At 46.5% G+C, this 17032-nt stretch overlaps 1 protein-coding gene across 2 annotated transcripts in view; it reads right to left on the bottom strand.

Annotated features, from left to right (window-relative positions):
- The window catches only part of GBF1 (golgi brefeldin A resistant guanine nucleotide exchange factor 1), a 99323-nt gene continuing 84949 nt past the window's right edge, over positions 2659 to 17032 (bottom strand). The window contains exons 23-40 of one of the 2 annotated variants that reach the window (XM_021398997.1): positions 16464 to 16557; positions 14131 to 14307; positions 13563 to 13627; positions 13319 to 13442; positions 12689 to 12760; positions 11919 to 12013; positions 11294 to 11447; positions 10852 to 11074; positions 9096 to 9259; positions 8569 to 8815; positions 8022 to 8209; positions 6979 to 7129; positions 6477 to 6607; positions 6043 to 6144; positions 5399 to 5512; positions 4992 to 5169; positions 4654 to 4791; positions 2659 to 4302 (exon numbers count right to left, since the gene is read on the bottom strand). In XM_021398997.1, coding sequence (XP_021254672.1) covers positions 4016 to 4302; positions 4654 to 4791; positions 4992 to 5169; positions 5399 to 5512; positions 6043 to 6144; positions 6477 to 6607; positions 6979 to 7129; positions 8022 to 8209; positions 8569 to 8815; positions 9096 to 9259; positions 10852 to 11074; positions 11294 to 11447; positions 11919 to 12013; positions 12689 to 12760; positions 13319 to 13442; positions 13563 to 13627; positions 14131 to 14307; positions 16464 to 16557 — 2704 coding nt within the window. In that variant the 3' untranslated portion in view covers positions 2659 to 4015. Of the gene's footprint in view, positions 4303 to 4653; positions 4792 to 4991; positions 5170 to 5398; positions 5513 to 6042; positions 6145 to 6476; positions 6608 to 6978; positions 7130 to 8009; positions 8210 to 8568; positions 8816 to 9095; positions 9260 to 10851; positions 11075 to 11293; positions 11448 to 11918; positions 12014 to 12688; positions 12761 to 13318; positions 13443 to 13562; positions 13628 to 14130; positions 14308 to 16463; positions 16558 to 17032 lie in introns of both variants that reach the window. The other variant, XM_021398996.1, reaches the window with a different exon arrangement.

Genomic DNA, 17032 nt, shown 5'->3' on the forward strand with positions numbered 1-17032 from the left:
CCATGGGAGCAGCAGCCACATTTCCTGCCTGCACCCCACCCCAGCACACCCTCCTGCTGCCCCGGGCGTGTGGCTGCAGGCCCCCAGCCTTCCCCATTGCCAGTGGGTGCAGGCCCTGGCAGGGACCAGCAGTACCACGCTCCAGCTGAGGAGCGGAGGGAAGCTGGCTGTGCCCTGCCTTGCCTATGCCCCCACCTCGCTCCGGCAGAGGTTATGCAACACAGGGCCCTGCATTGCACACGGGGACCTGGCACTCCTGAAGATCTTCCCAAAAATTTGAACCACTATCCATACTGAGCTCCTCAAAGGTCCAGGGTCACTCCACGATCCTGAGCACAGCATTTCTCCCACCTTTCACTGTGGGATGCAATACTCCACCACCCCATTTCTAGGCCGCGCACCCCCGCCCTCTGCCCTTGCCTTGCTGCCTGCCCCAACACTCTGCATCCCGGCAGTGGCAGAACAATACCACCCACTGTGGGAGCACTGGGCAGCGCTGCAGCTGCTGTGGCCTCCAGCAGCTCCCCGAGGCTGGGATTGTTCCCGGACAATGGGACAGGCAGCGCAAAGCCAAGCTGGCTGCTCTGCATGCACAGGTGGTATAGAGCAGGGGGGACTCCAGTTTCAGGAAGCAGATTTTCCAAAGGAGCTCAGCAGCTGGCAGCTCCAGGAGCAAGGCGCACCTCCCTGACCTCTTACCTGCACACCAGGGCTGCTGAGTACGCTTAGTGCTTGACAATTACTGTTATTTCCATAGTACATCTGATTAAAAGCTGAAGTGCTTCAGAGTCTGCACTTAAAGTTTCAGTGCCAAATTTATGTTTTGCAGACAGAGCTTATCTTTTAAATAGGGCTTTTTCCTATTATAAAGCTCCACAGTAAGCTGCCCTATTGACATATGCTGATAGCTGACATTTATGCCTGCTCCATTTCAGCTGCGGAAGTTTTTGGTGTATGTACATTGGAACGGCAAGAGGCAAGCAAACCCCAACTGCTGTGATGTCTGTCCAGCATCCTCTGGAACAACAGTGAGTCAGACCCGTAAAAATGAGAAAGAAGTCCAAGTTTGAAGAAGTGCACTCTGGGACAAACCCCAGGGCCAGCGCCAGGACCTCCCCCTCCTCCCCAGCAGCCGCCGGCTGCACACTGTTCTGGGGCTTCGGTCACAAAGGGTTCAAGCGGCTCGGTCAATAGAACGGTCTCAAGCACACACTACCTGCCAGCTCGTTCCTCTTCTCCTTTAAGCTCACACTAAAACAAGCAATTCCTGTGTTTTTTTTTTTTTTTTCCTGCAACACACAAAACCTCCTTGTTGCAAAATCCAAACAACACTGAAAGAAATCTATTTTTCGATCCATTCCTATTTGCAGTTTAGCGAAGACTGGCTAAAGCATAATTTTGTCTCTCTATCCTACATTCTTTACATTCCAGTCCCATTTCCTGCAGTTTCCCTCTGCTAGCTTTTGCTTTGTGCCACAATTGTCTGAATTAAGACGCAGTAGTGATCCAAGTACAAAGCGGGTTTGCAAACAGTTTGAAACACAGCATCCTCAAAACAACTATCTCCAGGCAGCAGGAAACGCTGGGCTTTGCCACAAAGTGACAAGCACACCAAGAAGTCCAAGGGCTGTCCAACTGTCCAGGGATCAGAGGGCAGCAGTGCTCACACAAAGGCACTTTAGAATTTAGTAATGGTTTACAAAGAGTTAATCATCTAAAGGTTTCAGCAAGCAGCTTAGAAAAACAGAGCTGTAAATAGAAGTCAAGGCTTGGAAGTACAGGACAGAGAGGTTATAGAAGCACCACGATTAGGCAGTGCAAGAATTCAAATACATGAAGGAAAATATCTGAAGGCAGGAAGGACCATGGCTTTGGAAGCAGTGGAGGGTGAAGAAAAGAAGGTTAAATGGATGAAAATACCTGAGAAATGGTGTAAGGGGGAAAAAGAACCAGGATTTACGAAGGGAACTTTCCTAGTTTGCACGTCACACTTCCATTACACAACATTTAGACCTTTGTCCATGAAATTTAAACAAACTCTAAGTTCTTAAAACTTGTTATCGAGCCTGTAAGAATCTTCTGGAATCCTCTAAAAACAGAAGGCACTGATGCCTCGCAGAGCTCTAAAGGCACTGTGTGGATCTTGCTACAACACAAAGCTGAAAGCACCATGAGGGAAGCATCTGTGGTTGCCCACATCCATGCAAGAATTAGCCCTGGACGACTCCAGGATCTTCTGCTGACCCAGAGTCCTGTCAGCGCAAATGAGGAGTTCTTCCTCAGCAGACAGAAAGGCAGGCAGCCACGTTGTCACTGAGGTCTGCGTGCTGAGATGCTGCAGGGCGCCTGCTCTTCAGCCCTTGCCTTCTGCTTCAGTCCTGGCTGTGTGGCACCAGCGTAACATCAATCTTACACAGTTCCCCTTTAACCATGACAGAACCTTTTCTACCTAGCCTCTGCATGGCCAGTCTCCACTGCAGCCTCCAGAGGAGCCAACCAGCTGTTAGAGCAAGTCCATCCACGCTCCCCCTCACTTTGTTAGAGAGTGCTGAGCCAGAGGGTTGGTGGAAAGATGCAGCACCTTGATAATTCAACTCCACCCTTCCCAAAGTTCTGGGCCACAAAATTACAACAGAAAAGGTTTGCAACACTAGAGCACTCATTTACAGGATGTATTTATTACACTGTAAAAAGTCCATTGGATTTGTAAGCCATTTACCCTGTATGTACACTGGCTGTACTCCCACCCCAACCTTGGGTTCCTCTCAGTACAGCATACACTGGGTTGAAGTTGACGCCCATGTCCCTCCCACTCACCAGTGAGATTTCTGAGATTGGTATTACTGAGAATTTAGTCAACTAATTTAGAGAGGAGGAAGAACTGAGACGCAGTGCTTGCCAGGCAGCCAGATCTGCTCTAGACATGAGGGGATGGAAGAGCAGGACATCCTTGCTGCAAGACAGAAGCACAGGAATGATGACTATCAGCTGCAGGAGACTCCAGGTGGAGAAGGATGTGGGCTCCCAACAACCAGAAGATGCATAAGGGTGCCATCTCTGCAGAAGCTTCCAAAAGAGAGCTGCTCCTCAGCACAGCAGACTTGCTGGGCATCTGCCAGCAGGTGCCACTGCTCCCAGCATCCTGTCTAGCTGAAGAAGAGGGAACAACCCTAGGCCAACATAGTAAGTGGTGGACAATGCAGCACCGCTGTGCAACCCAAGGGGAGTAGCTCCCCTAGTGCTGTTGGAGAGATGGCCATGGTGCTCTGCTCTGACATTACAGGGCTCTGCATTTCCTTCTTATCCGCTTAACTAGGCAGAGCCTCCTAAATTTGCTCTGTCCAACCAGACAGCCTTTACACAGGAGGAGAGGAGGAAGGCAGCATTGTGCCTACCAGGCTCCTCTGCTCCCTAACTGGTCAGGGAATTATTGCAATCCATGTTGCAGAAGGAAAGCATGTAGCTACAGCATACAAGAAGCCCTGCATAGCAAGCTGGAAACTACACTGTGAGCAATCCTCTAGGCAAAGTTTTCAACCTGCTGAGTGCAGGCATGCCCACAGCCCAAATAAAGCAGTGCAACAAGAAGCATGGCAGGAAAGCTAGGGAACAGCTGGGGAATTGTCCAGGGACTGAACTGAACAATCTGAGAGGCAGTCCTGTACTGTTGCCTCTCTCTGGTGTTAAATCAAGGAGTTTTCCCTTTTCACCAGATGACACAGTGGCAGCTTGGTCCCAGGCTGCTGGGTGTGGGTGTTGCCTGGTCCCTGAGATCGAGAAGGCAGGAAGGAGACTGGTCAGTGGAACTGGATACCAAGAAGGCAGCAGTCAGGAATTTCTAGGCAGTTGCCACAAGAAAGGAACAAATGTGATGTGCTCTGGGGGATTGCTGCAGCTGCCTTTCTGTGCAGGTTAGCATCATCTTCTAAAACAAACATGCTCACTATCAGAGAATATTTGGCCAGCATCCTCTGCCCGGAGCCTCCTCAGCAGACAGTTCTCAGATACCTTCAAGCTAATTGACTTCAGAGGTTGTCATGGGGTCAGTGGGTCGTGGAGTAGCTAAGAGGGGAACGGGAGAGGTGGCTTCTATTAGAGCTGGGTTGAGGATGATTGGCAGAGTCATAGGCGGCACCCCAACCTGCAGGGGAGAGGCAAGAGGCTGCAGGATAAGTGGTGGCTGTGCTGTTGTAGGAGGTATGTCTGTAACGGGGCTTGTCTTTGTTGGAGCTGATGCTGTGAAAGAAGGAGAGGCAGAGGTGCTGACGGTGGGGGATGCAGGTGCAGAAGCTCTCTCAGACTCTGGAATAAAGAAGAGACAAAAATACATCCTTACATAGGGCTGAAGTTGACTTTGTCCAGGGCTAAGTTAATCTAGGCTAAGGATCAGCTTCAGGGACCTTTTCGGCCTTTTTTTTCCCCAGACTTTCTCCTTCCATATGCCTTTGTAAGGGGCCTTGAGGAGCAGGTTTCAATCATAGTATTCTGTCTTAGCCTCTATCCCCAATAATCTCAGCAAGAAGGCCGTAACCAAACCACATGGAAGCACAATGGGTTCCACAACACAGAACAGCTGGTCAAAACAAGGAAAAGCAGATCTATGCTTTCCACATTCTGGGAAGATGCTTCCAGAAGGAAGAAAATGGGACTTACCACTAGCACTCAGTTCAGAGGGCTTCTCTGATGGAGCTGGGTGGATGGCTGGTCTCATATCCCCCACAGGAGAAGGGGGCAGGGCAGATGCTATTGATTTCTGAGGATGCTGCTCCATTGGTATGCTGGGGACAGGATCTAGGAAAACAAACAAGCAGTGAGTCACTACACCACTTTGCTCTCTTTTTGCCCACCCTCAGTTTGCCCTCCTGATGCCAAACTCTCACAGCCTCCTAAACCTATCATCAGTAACATCCAGGCACTATAGCAGCTGGGTACAGCAAGGTGCAAGCACTAGGCTCAAGACCTGTTTTTTAACGTTTCTCATTCCCTTGTACCTTGGATGACTGTTTGTTTGAAAAGCTCATCTCGCAGCCTAGGTAAGAAGCAGTCAATCCGCTCCCACGTAATCTCCCAAAGATCGGAGTATCCTGTGCGTGAGTCTGCACTGTGGAATATCCCAGCTGTGTCCATTACAAGCAGCATATTCTTCAGAGACTCTGGGATGGCCTCCAGCTGTAATCAGAGACACTCCTCAGCACAGAGAGATGGGATACACAGCAATGAACAAAGGCTTAAAAAAGCTGATAGGTCGCATTGGAAACAGAAGCTAAAGGGAGACACCATGATACAAATGGGTTTGGCAAGGGTTAAATTAAAAAAAACAACAACAAATAAACAAAGCATGAAAGGTTAAAATTCATGGATGATTGTTTAAAGCACTGCAGCACTTTCAGCACCTTACCAGTAAGTCACTGGAGCCAGCATGCATGTATTTGTCCATGAAGTCAAGGATTGTCAGCCACAAAGCAGCAAAAGTGGTCAGTGAGAGCAGCGGGGAAAGATGCTGCAGGAATACCTAGAAAAGAGCACAACCATTGTCAGCAAGTAGTATCAAGGCTGATGTTCATGGCTTGCCAAGCCAATCTTGCAAATCTGGAATGACCCTTCCTTGTGGCAGGCTATAAGGCCTCAGGATGCCAGAAGAATCCATTCTTCTAAGCTGCTTACATAGAAGAGTGAATCTTGTCTCTCTTGCCTGAGACCACTCCAGTTTTAATCAGCAACTCTTCCAGTCCTTTAGACCCAGGCTTGTGACAAGCATCACTTCACCACTAGAATAAACCATCTTCAATTAATGTTGAATGATATACTTCTCTCCACTCATAAACACCTTCCTGACAGCTCTTCTGAATCCAAGATCACGGAGACAGCTCTGGAAAGAAGGCACATCCCAACAGCAGAAGGTGGTGGAAAGGCTCAGCACTGAAGACAGTCACACTAGGAAACTGACACCTCTCCAAATCAGAGATGCTGAGAAGCAAACAGTGTTGTCCTCTTGATGCACATGTTCTCTGCTGAGCCTTCGGACAGTGGAAGCACACTCACCTTGGAGAGAAGTGTTGAGGCTCTCATCCTAGTCTCTTCCATTCCACCAACATCAGCTGGGCTGATGTTCTCGAGGAGCTTGGTTAGCAGAGGGAACAGCACCTGTTGGATCAGACACATTGATGTTTCTTTGTGAAAATTTTATCCAGTCATTTTTCATCTAACCACCTTAAGGGAAGAAGCTGGCTTTTGGAACTAATTTCTAGACAAAGAGCATGAAGGAGGCAGTGAGAAATGGAATATGTGCATTGATTTCCAAGAGGCTCTGTGAGAAGCCTAAGCAGAGAGGAATATTTCACAGGAGCAAAGTAGGGAAATACTTGTGTATTATGGTGAGCAGACTATTCAACAAAACAGTACTCCAACAATCCTACTTTGCTTTGCTTTTCATGACTGCTGTCCTACCTGCATGCACAACCCAACCAGGAGGTTACCTTATTGAAGCATGACTCCCACTCTAGGGCATCTAGGGCCTGCAGGTCATGTACGAGGAGGGCCCGCTGCAAGTAGGTGAGTGCCTGCATCCGTACCTGGCGTCGGGCATCACAGCACAGCCAGGCAATACCTGCAAGAGAGGGATCCAGTGCAGAGCCCACAGAGGAAGTTTCACATTCCCACTCACCTAGCCTAGGGTGAGAAGGCTAATGAAGACCATACACGCGGAGTGGGAGGAACAATATAAAAAGCATCATACATACTTGCTCTAGGTCACAAACTGGGAATCTACTGTCACATCCAGAAGTAAGCTGGTAGCTAAGTCATGCTAAAGATACCTTTCTGGATCTGACCCAATTTTGTTTTCCCAGTTACAGCAGACCCTAAAAACCACCTCTGCCTGCTTTCTGCAGTTAGCCCTTGGCTCCTCCACTTTCCTGAGGGCTGATGTTGTATTGAAAGTCTCTCTGCTCACTTTTCATCACAAGGGGATGACTTTACCCTGTAGCAAAGGACACCAGCAGTTGGACCACAGTGTTCGGGAATCTGCTTCGATTTTCCTCCCTGAAGTCTCTAGATGGCGTTGCTCCTCTGCCCAGGAGCTGTAGATGGAAGCTGCTCGTGTGTGCAAGGTATGCATGAGGTCCAGGAGCTGCAAGTCAAGCACCACATTAAGTATCAAAATTCTTGAATCAAAACTTGTCTCTGCTCCTCCCCAAACCAATGCTAAGAGGATCCCAGCTGCTCAAATTTCCCTCCTACATGAACATCCATACTTAGCTATGGAGATAGAGTCAGGCCCTGTTATCTGTGCAATCTCTAAGCATTGAACTGCTGGGCATCCTCCACAAGATTATTGTGGGGCAGTAGCAATATCAATTCCCTCTTCGAGGGAGCGCCATTCCAAAGTTGCCAGAAGAAAGAATGGAGCCTTGGCCTGCACAGAACATTTGCAATACACAGCACATGGCCTTGCCTGGCTTAAGGAGAAAAACAGTGATTCAGCTATGCTACCCAGGGAGAACTGTCTCCTTGCAACTTAGTTTTTTAAAGCAGCATGAAACATGCAAAAGCTCTCTCAGAAAAGCTCTTCAATGGCACATAACAGCATCCTAACAACTTTACTACTGAACTGTGGCCCAACAGACTAGTACAAAGTTGGCAAGCCTGTCTTCACACCTTTGAAAGCCAAGATAGAGAGAAATAACTCCTGCATCCCAGTCCTCTGCACTTGAAAACCCAGTGTCCCTGCCCACCGGGTTCTCCTCTCTCCATAAACTTACACACCCTGTCAGACTCACCACTAATCCCACATGAACCTTATACCTCCAAACTCTCTTGATCCACATTCATTGTATCTTCTGCAGTGACTGACTTCCAGACAACTACTCTTCTGGCTTTTCTCTCTCACTGTAGAACCACACACTGTAGCCCATGATACAACCTCCCCTTGTCCCACGAAGAGTCCCAGTGACTCCCTAGCCAGGTCCCGAGTGTGGGAAAGGAGAGGAGGAAATCCTTGCTATACTTACGTCCTGACTAACCTGTAAAGACACAGTGTGGTAGCTCGCAGGGATGCTCTCGTCCTCATCCTCATCACTGTGTGTGTGGGTCTGGTGCTGGCTCAAGACTCGTGATCGCCGTGTGGAGCTCTCCTTTGGCTTTTTTTTTAACCGACTGGATTTACTATCATGTCTGTGGCTCTTCCCCCTTTTCTCCTGGGACTTAGAGCCTAAGAAGGTAAAGGCAGCAACATACAATATGCACACTCCATCACAAAGTGTTTTCAGCCTTTCAACACATGCAGCAGCCACTTTTTTGACATCCCCAATGGAGAGTTCTACTCATTTTAAGAGGTACCCACTGCCTTTCAGGAACAGCCTTCTGCAACAACAGGAAGTCAACGTTTGCTGATACTGCTACCTTCACATTAGGAGAGGCCTGCATGTGTCCCAGTGACAGGGACTTTTCTTACAGCTGAAGATTCTCTGAGTGCTGGGGACTCATTCCCCAGCAGTACTTCACATATCCCTTCATGCTGCTGGGCTCTCTCAAGCCTGATCCCAGCTGTCAAATCAAAGGCCATCTTACCTCCATTCAAGCTCGCCTCGACAAAAATGCGGATGGTTTTGACACAGAGCTCGAAGTTCTCAGGTGTCACGTGGGCAGCATCTCGCACAATGAAGGACAAGGACTCTACACACTTCATGAGAGACTTTGTGTCATGTGGGCCCAAATCCAGCCCCACAGTCAGGCTGTACTGGTTGACAAGAGGAGATGGCCCCAGCCTGTTGAGCCCAGCGCTGGGTTTAGAGGTGTCGATGTCATCTTTCCCCACCTGCAGGGCACAGCAACAGGGTAGCAGAAGAGAACAGTGTAATGGACAGCACCTCATGCACATGCTGAAAGGACCTTTCTTCTGAAACAATTTCCCTTTCTTCCACATTTACGTCCTACCTTTCTGCTCTTCATCTGATTCTTCTCCACATCCTCCCTTTACACTGTCAGCTCACCTCAGCTATCTCTTCTACAGTCTTATTCTTAATCTCCCTACCACATCCTCTTCCAAAAACTAGGATTAATCTTCTTCAGGCACCAGAAACCCCTTGGTTACTCACCACTAGCCAGCCACTGTTCATCATATCCACATCTGTCACTGAGCGATGCATCTTGCCTGGCTTCCCATGGTCTGTGTACACCTCTGAATCAGATGTGTAGCCACGGTCTAGGCTCATGTCACTTGGATGATAGGAGGAGGAGACCTCACTGTCTGACTGAGCACCTTCAAGACAAAAGGCATGGGTTTTAGAGAGTGAACTTGGAAGAGTAGCTATGAATAAGGGAGAAGCAATCCAGATCAGCATTAGCTAAGAACCACCAGTGGGCCCTGGAAGAATCTGAACCAGGCCTTTCCTCCTGGGAAAGGAAGAACAACTGTAACTGCAGTATGCACAGGAGATAGCAGAAAACGCAGACCTTGGCATTTATTCCTGGTACGTACATTTGTCTTTCCCCTTCAGAGGGAAGGGACTCTCCATCCTCTGCTAAGTCACTTGTCAACTGACCATAGATTTAAAAGGGCAGATCCCAGGGGAAGAATCATATGTGCCACATGTTTTAGAACTACTGGAGGTGCTAGGTTCAGCCAAGGCAACTCCTAAAGTGCAACACAGAATGGTAGGACACATGTGGCCTTTGAGGTCCCTCAGGCAGCTCCACACTAATACTGGTAGTAAAGTGTTTCTCATACACAGCAGTTTACTTCACCATGTTCCATATCTATCCAATCTACCTTCCTGCAACTTCAAGATAACCTTGTATTTCATGCGTCCCAAGCACGGAAACGCCTGAAAGGGCCAAATTTAAGGCACTGAGATAATGTTATTTTGAACAAAAATTGTTCCACCCCCCCCCCCCCCCCCCCATCATTCAACTTATCTAGAAACCCATCAGCATCTAGAGTTGCTGTGAACATAGTGTACCAAACATTTTCAGAAGGAGGTAAAGAGAAATAACATTTTGATCTTCAGGATGCCATAATCAAGTAGTTTGTTCAAGTAGCAAAGACAGGAGCAGAAAAAAAAGGGCTAGGAGAAAACAGTCTAGTATTAGCTCCAGAAGGCAAAGGCCACAGGCTGTTTAGCACAAAGCATCAGGACCTAGCAAAGACGTTCCAGAAAAGCAGAGAGGAGAACAAACTCCTAGGAAGGTCTTCCCCCCGCCTCCCCCCCCCCCCCCCCCCCCGGAGGAGTCTGAAGCTGTCAGTCTCAAATACACTGCCAGCTGGCCAAAGCAGAACAAGAACAGTTTGCTGGAAAGACTGTCTCCTAACACAGTCAAGAGAAGTGGGAAACAGTAGGTTAGTCTTACAGGAATTGCTCAGGCACTCTGAACACAAATTGATTTGGAAATACAAGTTTAAACAACTACTCCCTTTACAAAATCCTTCGAAAGGGGACATAAAGGAGTCAGTCCCCTAAAAAAGGAAACATCTGGGTCTACATTACACGCCCAGATGAGAGATTAAGGCTATATTACCCATAGCACCAGACCACAACCACCAGAATATACTCCTTGGGGCAGAGCAAAGACCTTCTACAGCTGCTGCAACTGGTATCAGTTTTCCTCCCCAGTGCTCCCCCAGGGATGAGCACCTGGACTGCTGCTCAGAGTATGAAGAGATGGCAGAGTAGAGCCAGGGACAGACCATGGGGTAGGAGCGAACAGCAGGTGCTGGTCTTTAATCTTGATAATGTAGTTTAATATCAGCTTTGTTTTCTTGCAGTCCCCTCTGCTAATTGAAAAGCTTTAGGAAGCAGCTGCTTATCTGGCAGGCAGGCATCAGATTTCCTAGCAAAAGCTGGCCTATCTTACCTGTGTCGTTATCTGCCCTTGTTGTAACCTGCAGGGCTGCAGGTGGCTTTACCCCAGACCCAATACACTCCAGGAGGGTGAAGAGCGTGTACCAGTCATCCCCAGAATGAATGTTGGCAGCGTTGGTCTTCAGCAGTTCATGGAGGCCATAGGCAACCTCATGGCTAACTCTGGACAACACATTTGGCTTCATCATGAGCAGGATACGTAATGAGAGGAGAACCTAGCCACAGAATGAGACAGCAAGAATAACAGATCCTATTATACACGCTCCCTTCTCCAGCAAAGTCTTCTCCCTTACTTAGGGCTACTTACTACTGCTGCTTGTTGTTACCTGCAGCACACACAGGCTAAATGTGGGTCCATCCAACAGTAATTGTTTTCCTTTGCTGCCAGGAATAGACAAAAAACCCCAGCAACTGACTTCCAAAAAATCCCTTACCTGTGCACTGATTTCTTCCCGACGAAGGAGCCGAATCGCCAGCCTCAGCAGGCCCACCACTGCCCTCTCCACTAAGAAGCAGAACTCCATCGCATTGACACAGAGATGATAGAGGTGGTCTCGGACAGTTTGCCAGACACAGGTCACACGGTCCCTAGCCACAACAAGGAGGAGGGAAAGGGTAGGATGAAAGGGGATGAGACAAGCAGGATGCAGCTACTTCCCCCCCCGCTCCCCCAATACTCCATACAACCTCACAACCTGGTATTTCATAACTTCAAAGAAAAACTCCAGCAGAGAGATACAAGAACAGACGCATAGAAATAACAAAACTGTCAAGTTTCTTGTTTACTTAATTACTCGCAAATCAACTAGGTGGGTGAATTCTCCCTCCAGTGTTTAGTTTATATTCTCCAGATCTCATGATATCAAAGCAATAATTCATGGATGAATAGTCCCTATGTTTGCATATGCTAGAACAGAATTGCTAAGCCCTGAAATTATAGCCACATGCTGCTTCAGCTGGCAAACCTAGCACATAAGGAACGCATTCCCTAGACCAAGTCAGCAGCTGCAGTAAAGCAGGGGCATATACAGCGAATATAAACGTATTTCAAGGTCATACCTATTTTCTAGTACAATCCTTAGAAGCATCTCCAAGCAGAAGGCAGCATCCTCTTCATCGTATGTCTCCTCATCAGGAGTCACAGAGATTAGAGCCTAGAAAAGACAAGAAATGTTTGTGACTTGCAGCTCCTCAAAACTGGGGGACCAGTGAGGACCAACAGAATGTTCCTAGTCTGGGAAAAACAGCATTCCAGTGTCTGGGATGTTGTGGATAGTCCATCAAAAATACATTGAAGGTCAGGGGCCAAGCTAAGTATATGGAAAATTATGTTTTATTAAGAAAGATGTAATTCAAACTTAAAGAATGTTAAACTCCGATGGAGTCCCTCAGATGGGGAGGAATTCTAGCAGCCAACAGCTTTTTATTAAGCATACTTGAAGCACAGAAAAGACAAATGTACCTAGGAGTGACTACCCACAAGCCATCAACTTGCATATAAAGAGAGAGTTCCTGACATATGAGGAGTAAGAGCAAAATCTTCCTCCAGAACTGAAATGGCACACGAAACTTTCAAACCGTTCCTGTTATCAAAAGACTTTTACAATGTTTTCCACAATTTACTGTCTTTCTCTGCTTCTGAAGAAATTGTGGCTATCTGCACAGAAGTTACAAGTAACAGACACACTAACGGCTGGTTTCAAATCCCAGATAGACTCAAAACATCCTCTGAGGACACAGGACCTAGGTGAGTATGCAACACATATCCATGATCACTCAGCAGACTTGTCCCATCACCAGTCCAGTCCCTTGCCCAGTATCTTTCTCACCTTCATCAGCTCCTGGAGGGATTCAAGTTGGAGGAATTTGCTTTCTGTGATCAACTTCTCAGGATCACATTGCTGGAAAAGACAGAAAAGAGAAATAGTATATCTAGGGGATGGAGAAGGCATACAAACAAATCCCCCACAAAACACCACACGCTGCTGCAGTAGGTACTGAGAGTGGCTTCAACACAGTTACCTGGAGGAAAACTGAGAACTTGTATACTCCTTTAACATCAATTATCCCCTCACAGCACTAGATGGATTTTATCAGATAGCTCCTTGCCCTTTATAAATAAACATCTGCTCACAGACTGCTTTGTCTTGGAAAAGATTAGTCATTCGAAAGTTTATATGCTTGTGCTTAATTATAGCATTGTGGTGCCAAGGGCAGATGCCAGTTTCTTGTGCAAAACTGTCTCTACTTTCAAGTGTTACTACGTTTGTATGTCAATCATATAAAACCCTATAGCTGGCATTGCAGATTTGCTCCTCTTTTCTTTCTTACGTTTCCCAAGTCCTCTGGGAACCTGGAATACTGCCTAGAAACATGCATATTTATGCTTCTGTTACCTGCTATCCACATAGTACTGTCACCACAAACAAAAGCAGGTTCTTTCACAGCCTGTAATTTACCTTTATGCATTCCAGAGCTGCTCGCTTTGCTTCCTGTGTCTCTGTAGATGGCCCTCTCATACCGGATTGCTCCGTCCCACTAAGGGTGAGCCAACTAACAAAACTCAGCACTGTGGATTCACCACTGCAAATGAGAAGACACCAGCATCAGTAAGAAAACATTTAAAGAAGAAAAAGAAAAGGTATATTATTCTCCAGAACTAAGGAGGATAAAAAGATTGCCTGAGCTACCTGCACCACTCACCGGTTAGATGGTGTCTCCTCACGCTGCAGATAGATTTTACCATTGGGATCCACAAAGTCTTCGACCTGGAAGACAGACCAGAACATGTACATATATATTCAGTCGTCTACTTCTCTGTAGCCTGCTTTTGCCCCTGTAATGGTTCACTTAACGATGAAAAACCACACTCAACCACCTGCCTCCAGCCAGCCAAATCCAGCTCTTCACCCCTCTACCCACAGAATCACATATCTCCACCAGCTGGCAATACTAATACTGTACTCTAATACTTCATGCCTATAGCACATCCCTCTTCTGCACAATATTCAAAATTTGTTCAAGTAAAATGAATGGTGGAATTTGCAAATACAACTAAAAACTAAAATGAGGGAAAAAATGCTGCAAAACAAGCTGGAGCCTGCATGTTACTTGAACATTACATTTCTTGAAGGCTTTCTGGATCTGTACACACTTTACCAAATCCATGCCTTCTTTGCAAGGGAGCTTTCCACCACTCTGAACTGATTCTATGAAAAGCCAGCTTCCCACTCCCTGAGTCTTCAGCTACCCGTGGGCTGGCTGTTATTACCTCCACCATGGCCTTGGGCAGCAGTTCTGCTCGGAAAAGCTGCAGGAGGGCCTCCATGATGTTTTTCCAGCCCTCCCGCAGAATGTCACCATGGCGATGGGCCAAGTGAAACACAGTCTTTGCTGCAATATGGGCCTTGGGATTACTTCCAAAAACAGTCGGCAGGTTCTCAATAGACTACAGGAAAGAAAAGGGGCAGCAGTCAGCAAGAGATGTTTCTTTTTCAACAGAAATCAAGACAGGCTGATCAGAATTGGCTACAGAAAAGGCAGGAATTCTTTGTACAATGCTGGGGATAACTAAGTCAGCTCATGTTCGCTTGACACAGAAACAAAGACAAGGTGGCTTTCCAGAGCAAGCTGAATCACTGAGACACTTAGACGTAAGCTCTCCACTACAGAACACTCTGAAAGTGCTAGCTGCAAACTCAATAACACTAACTTACCGTGCAATGGGAACTCACTCCAGAATCAAAGCTTTAACAAAAGGTACCACCGCCCCTCTGGCTACAACCATTACCGTTAGAGATGGAAATTGGCCAAAACCATTCTGGACTTGCAAAGTTGCTCTGAACACCAGTTAACAGCAAACTAATCACCTCTATATTCCTTTCTGTTCCTCTTCTTTTAACCAAAGTGTCCATGGATAGCAATTGCAGTGCTCAGTGGGGATACCTGATCACCAGGGTGATCTAGCCTGGGAAGTGGCTAGCAGCTATGTGACACTTCAATGTTCTTCTCCCACTTTCTAACAGTCCCTCTTTGTTTTGTCTCCTCAGTCCCTGAAGACATCCCTTCCTTCCCCCCTTCCACCAGACTGTCTCTCAAATATTTGTTCAGTTGTCATATTCCACTGATGTCTTCAAGCCCTTCAGGAATTTAGGGCAGCAGAAAGTAACTGGTGTTGCTGGAATCCAGCCAAAGATAAGAACTCACAGCCCTGTTCAAATCCAGAATTCCCTGATTCTACGTCATCAGCAAAAGGCATGGTTGCTTAATTTTCACAGACCTAGGACTGCTCCAGATTCCAGTCTCACAACTAGATGCGATGCAGCTGGCAATAGCTGGTGCCTCTGAGGGCTTAGTCTAGTTGCTTCTACTGTGTAAATCTGCGTCAAGCAGTTGTTTCACAGCAGACATTCCTCTGCTTATGTTATCTGCTGGTAGTCTCAAAATCTGGTATGCCTGGAGAGGATCAAGTATTCCATCTTTACTGATGTGAGATGTGCAGGAAGAGGGAATCAAAAGCAATCCCGCTGCTTGGTTGTTGAGGTTTTTTTGTTTGTTTTGTTTTGTTTTTGTTGTTGTTGTTTTTGGTTTTTTTTGTCTTTTAACAGTCAAGCTGGTGCTCTTTCACTGCTACCAGTGCAGGATGTGAGCAACATAAAACATCCAGTTCAGACAACTCAATTTTTCTGCACAATTTTGGAACAGCCAAGCTCCATTAACTGGACTAATTTGCAGGACTGTTCTCTTTCTGCTATCCCTTTGAAAGATTTCAAAAATTATCTGTTTGGGCCATTTTACATCCATACTCTCACTCTCTAGAGATCTTGTTCCAGCCCCACTCCTTTTTGTGTGTATGTGTGCACAATTTGGCAAAATTCTGTTCTGCTCATTGTGGGTCTTGTACAGGTTTTAAGAACAGTGTTGGACATTTCTTTGTATGTCTGACCTTAGAAGGGAATTGTTGTCATCTCCTTAGCACCTTCTGCCACATACTACGTATCAAAAACCTCATGGGAAAAACATCAGGCAGATGCTATTCCACATAAGATCATCTGGGCGAAGAAGCTTACAACAATCATTGTACCTTGAACTGCATCAGAAATAGTGCTCTAGCTCTTGCTAAGGGTGAAACAAACTGCTGATGTTATTTCCTGATCCCAGTGGACAATTCAAAGCATATTTTTCTAACCACTCTATGCTGCACAGATACACAGCCCCTACACTTATGGGGAACAGATCACAGAACAGTCCCTCTTGGCACCGCATAAGCCCTATAACCAAATATTTAATAACTGAAATGCATAAACTCACTGGGGAGTATGGATGATCGCTGTCTTGATGACATGGAGCTCTAAGTGTTTATTCCACCAATTATACAAACTGCTACTTGCGAGTAAGTAGGAAATCCACTTATTTGGACTTGTGCAGTGGAACTCTTACTTTACCACACAGTTTTTCATTGCCTTTACCAGAAAACTTGAGGCAGGGGCTGATAGTTATCTACAGATACCGGGATAACTAAAATAAACCAACATTACCAGTTAACAGAAGAAGAGAGCTCCAGCATACTAAAAACATACTTCTTTCCCCTCCTTGCAAACTTACCTCGCTGCTGAGGGCTGTAAACTTGCAGAGAGAAATTATGAGATTGTCAAACACATCACTGAGGCCATAATGAGCAGAAATCATTGCACATTTTCTAAGGGAAGAAGAACACAGAAAATATTGTAATAACTTGGCAGAGAGAAGTCTCTGTACAAGACAGCAAATCAGATCGCTGCTTTGTTGATATTTTAGGCCTTCCTCTCTACCCACACATAACAAATGCTCATGTATAGAGTCTACTATTATCCACCATATAATCAAAATCATCCTTCAGTCTTGGACCCCTGATATTTGTCCATGATGATGCCAGGATCACTTCCAAGGATCAAGTCCAAACAGACAAACTACCTGCAGCTGAGCCAATATGCCAAATTTCATGTCTTGACAGAAGAAGTTGCTGACGTTAAACCTTCAACTAAACCTGCCAATTTGCAAGAGATCATGGCTACAGTAGCATATTAACAGAGCTTTAAAACTACACTTAAGGTATGGCTTGGTCTGAATTCAACTACAACCACAGATTTTTCCAATACAGCATCCTAGAGATAGCAACATTTCAAAATACTGAT

Source organism: Numida meleagris, chromosome 5 (genome assembly GCF_002078875.1).
Source record: "Numida meleagris isolate 19003 breed g44 Domestic line chromosome 5, NumMel1.0, whole genome shotgun sequence".
Taxonomy (NCBI): domain Eukaryota; kingdom Metazoa; phylum Chordata; class Aves; order Galliformes; family Numididae; genus Numida; species Numida meleagris.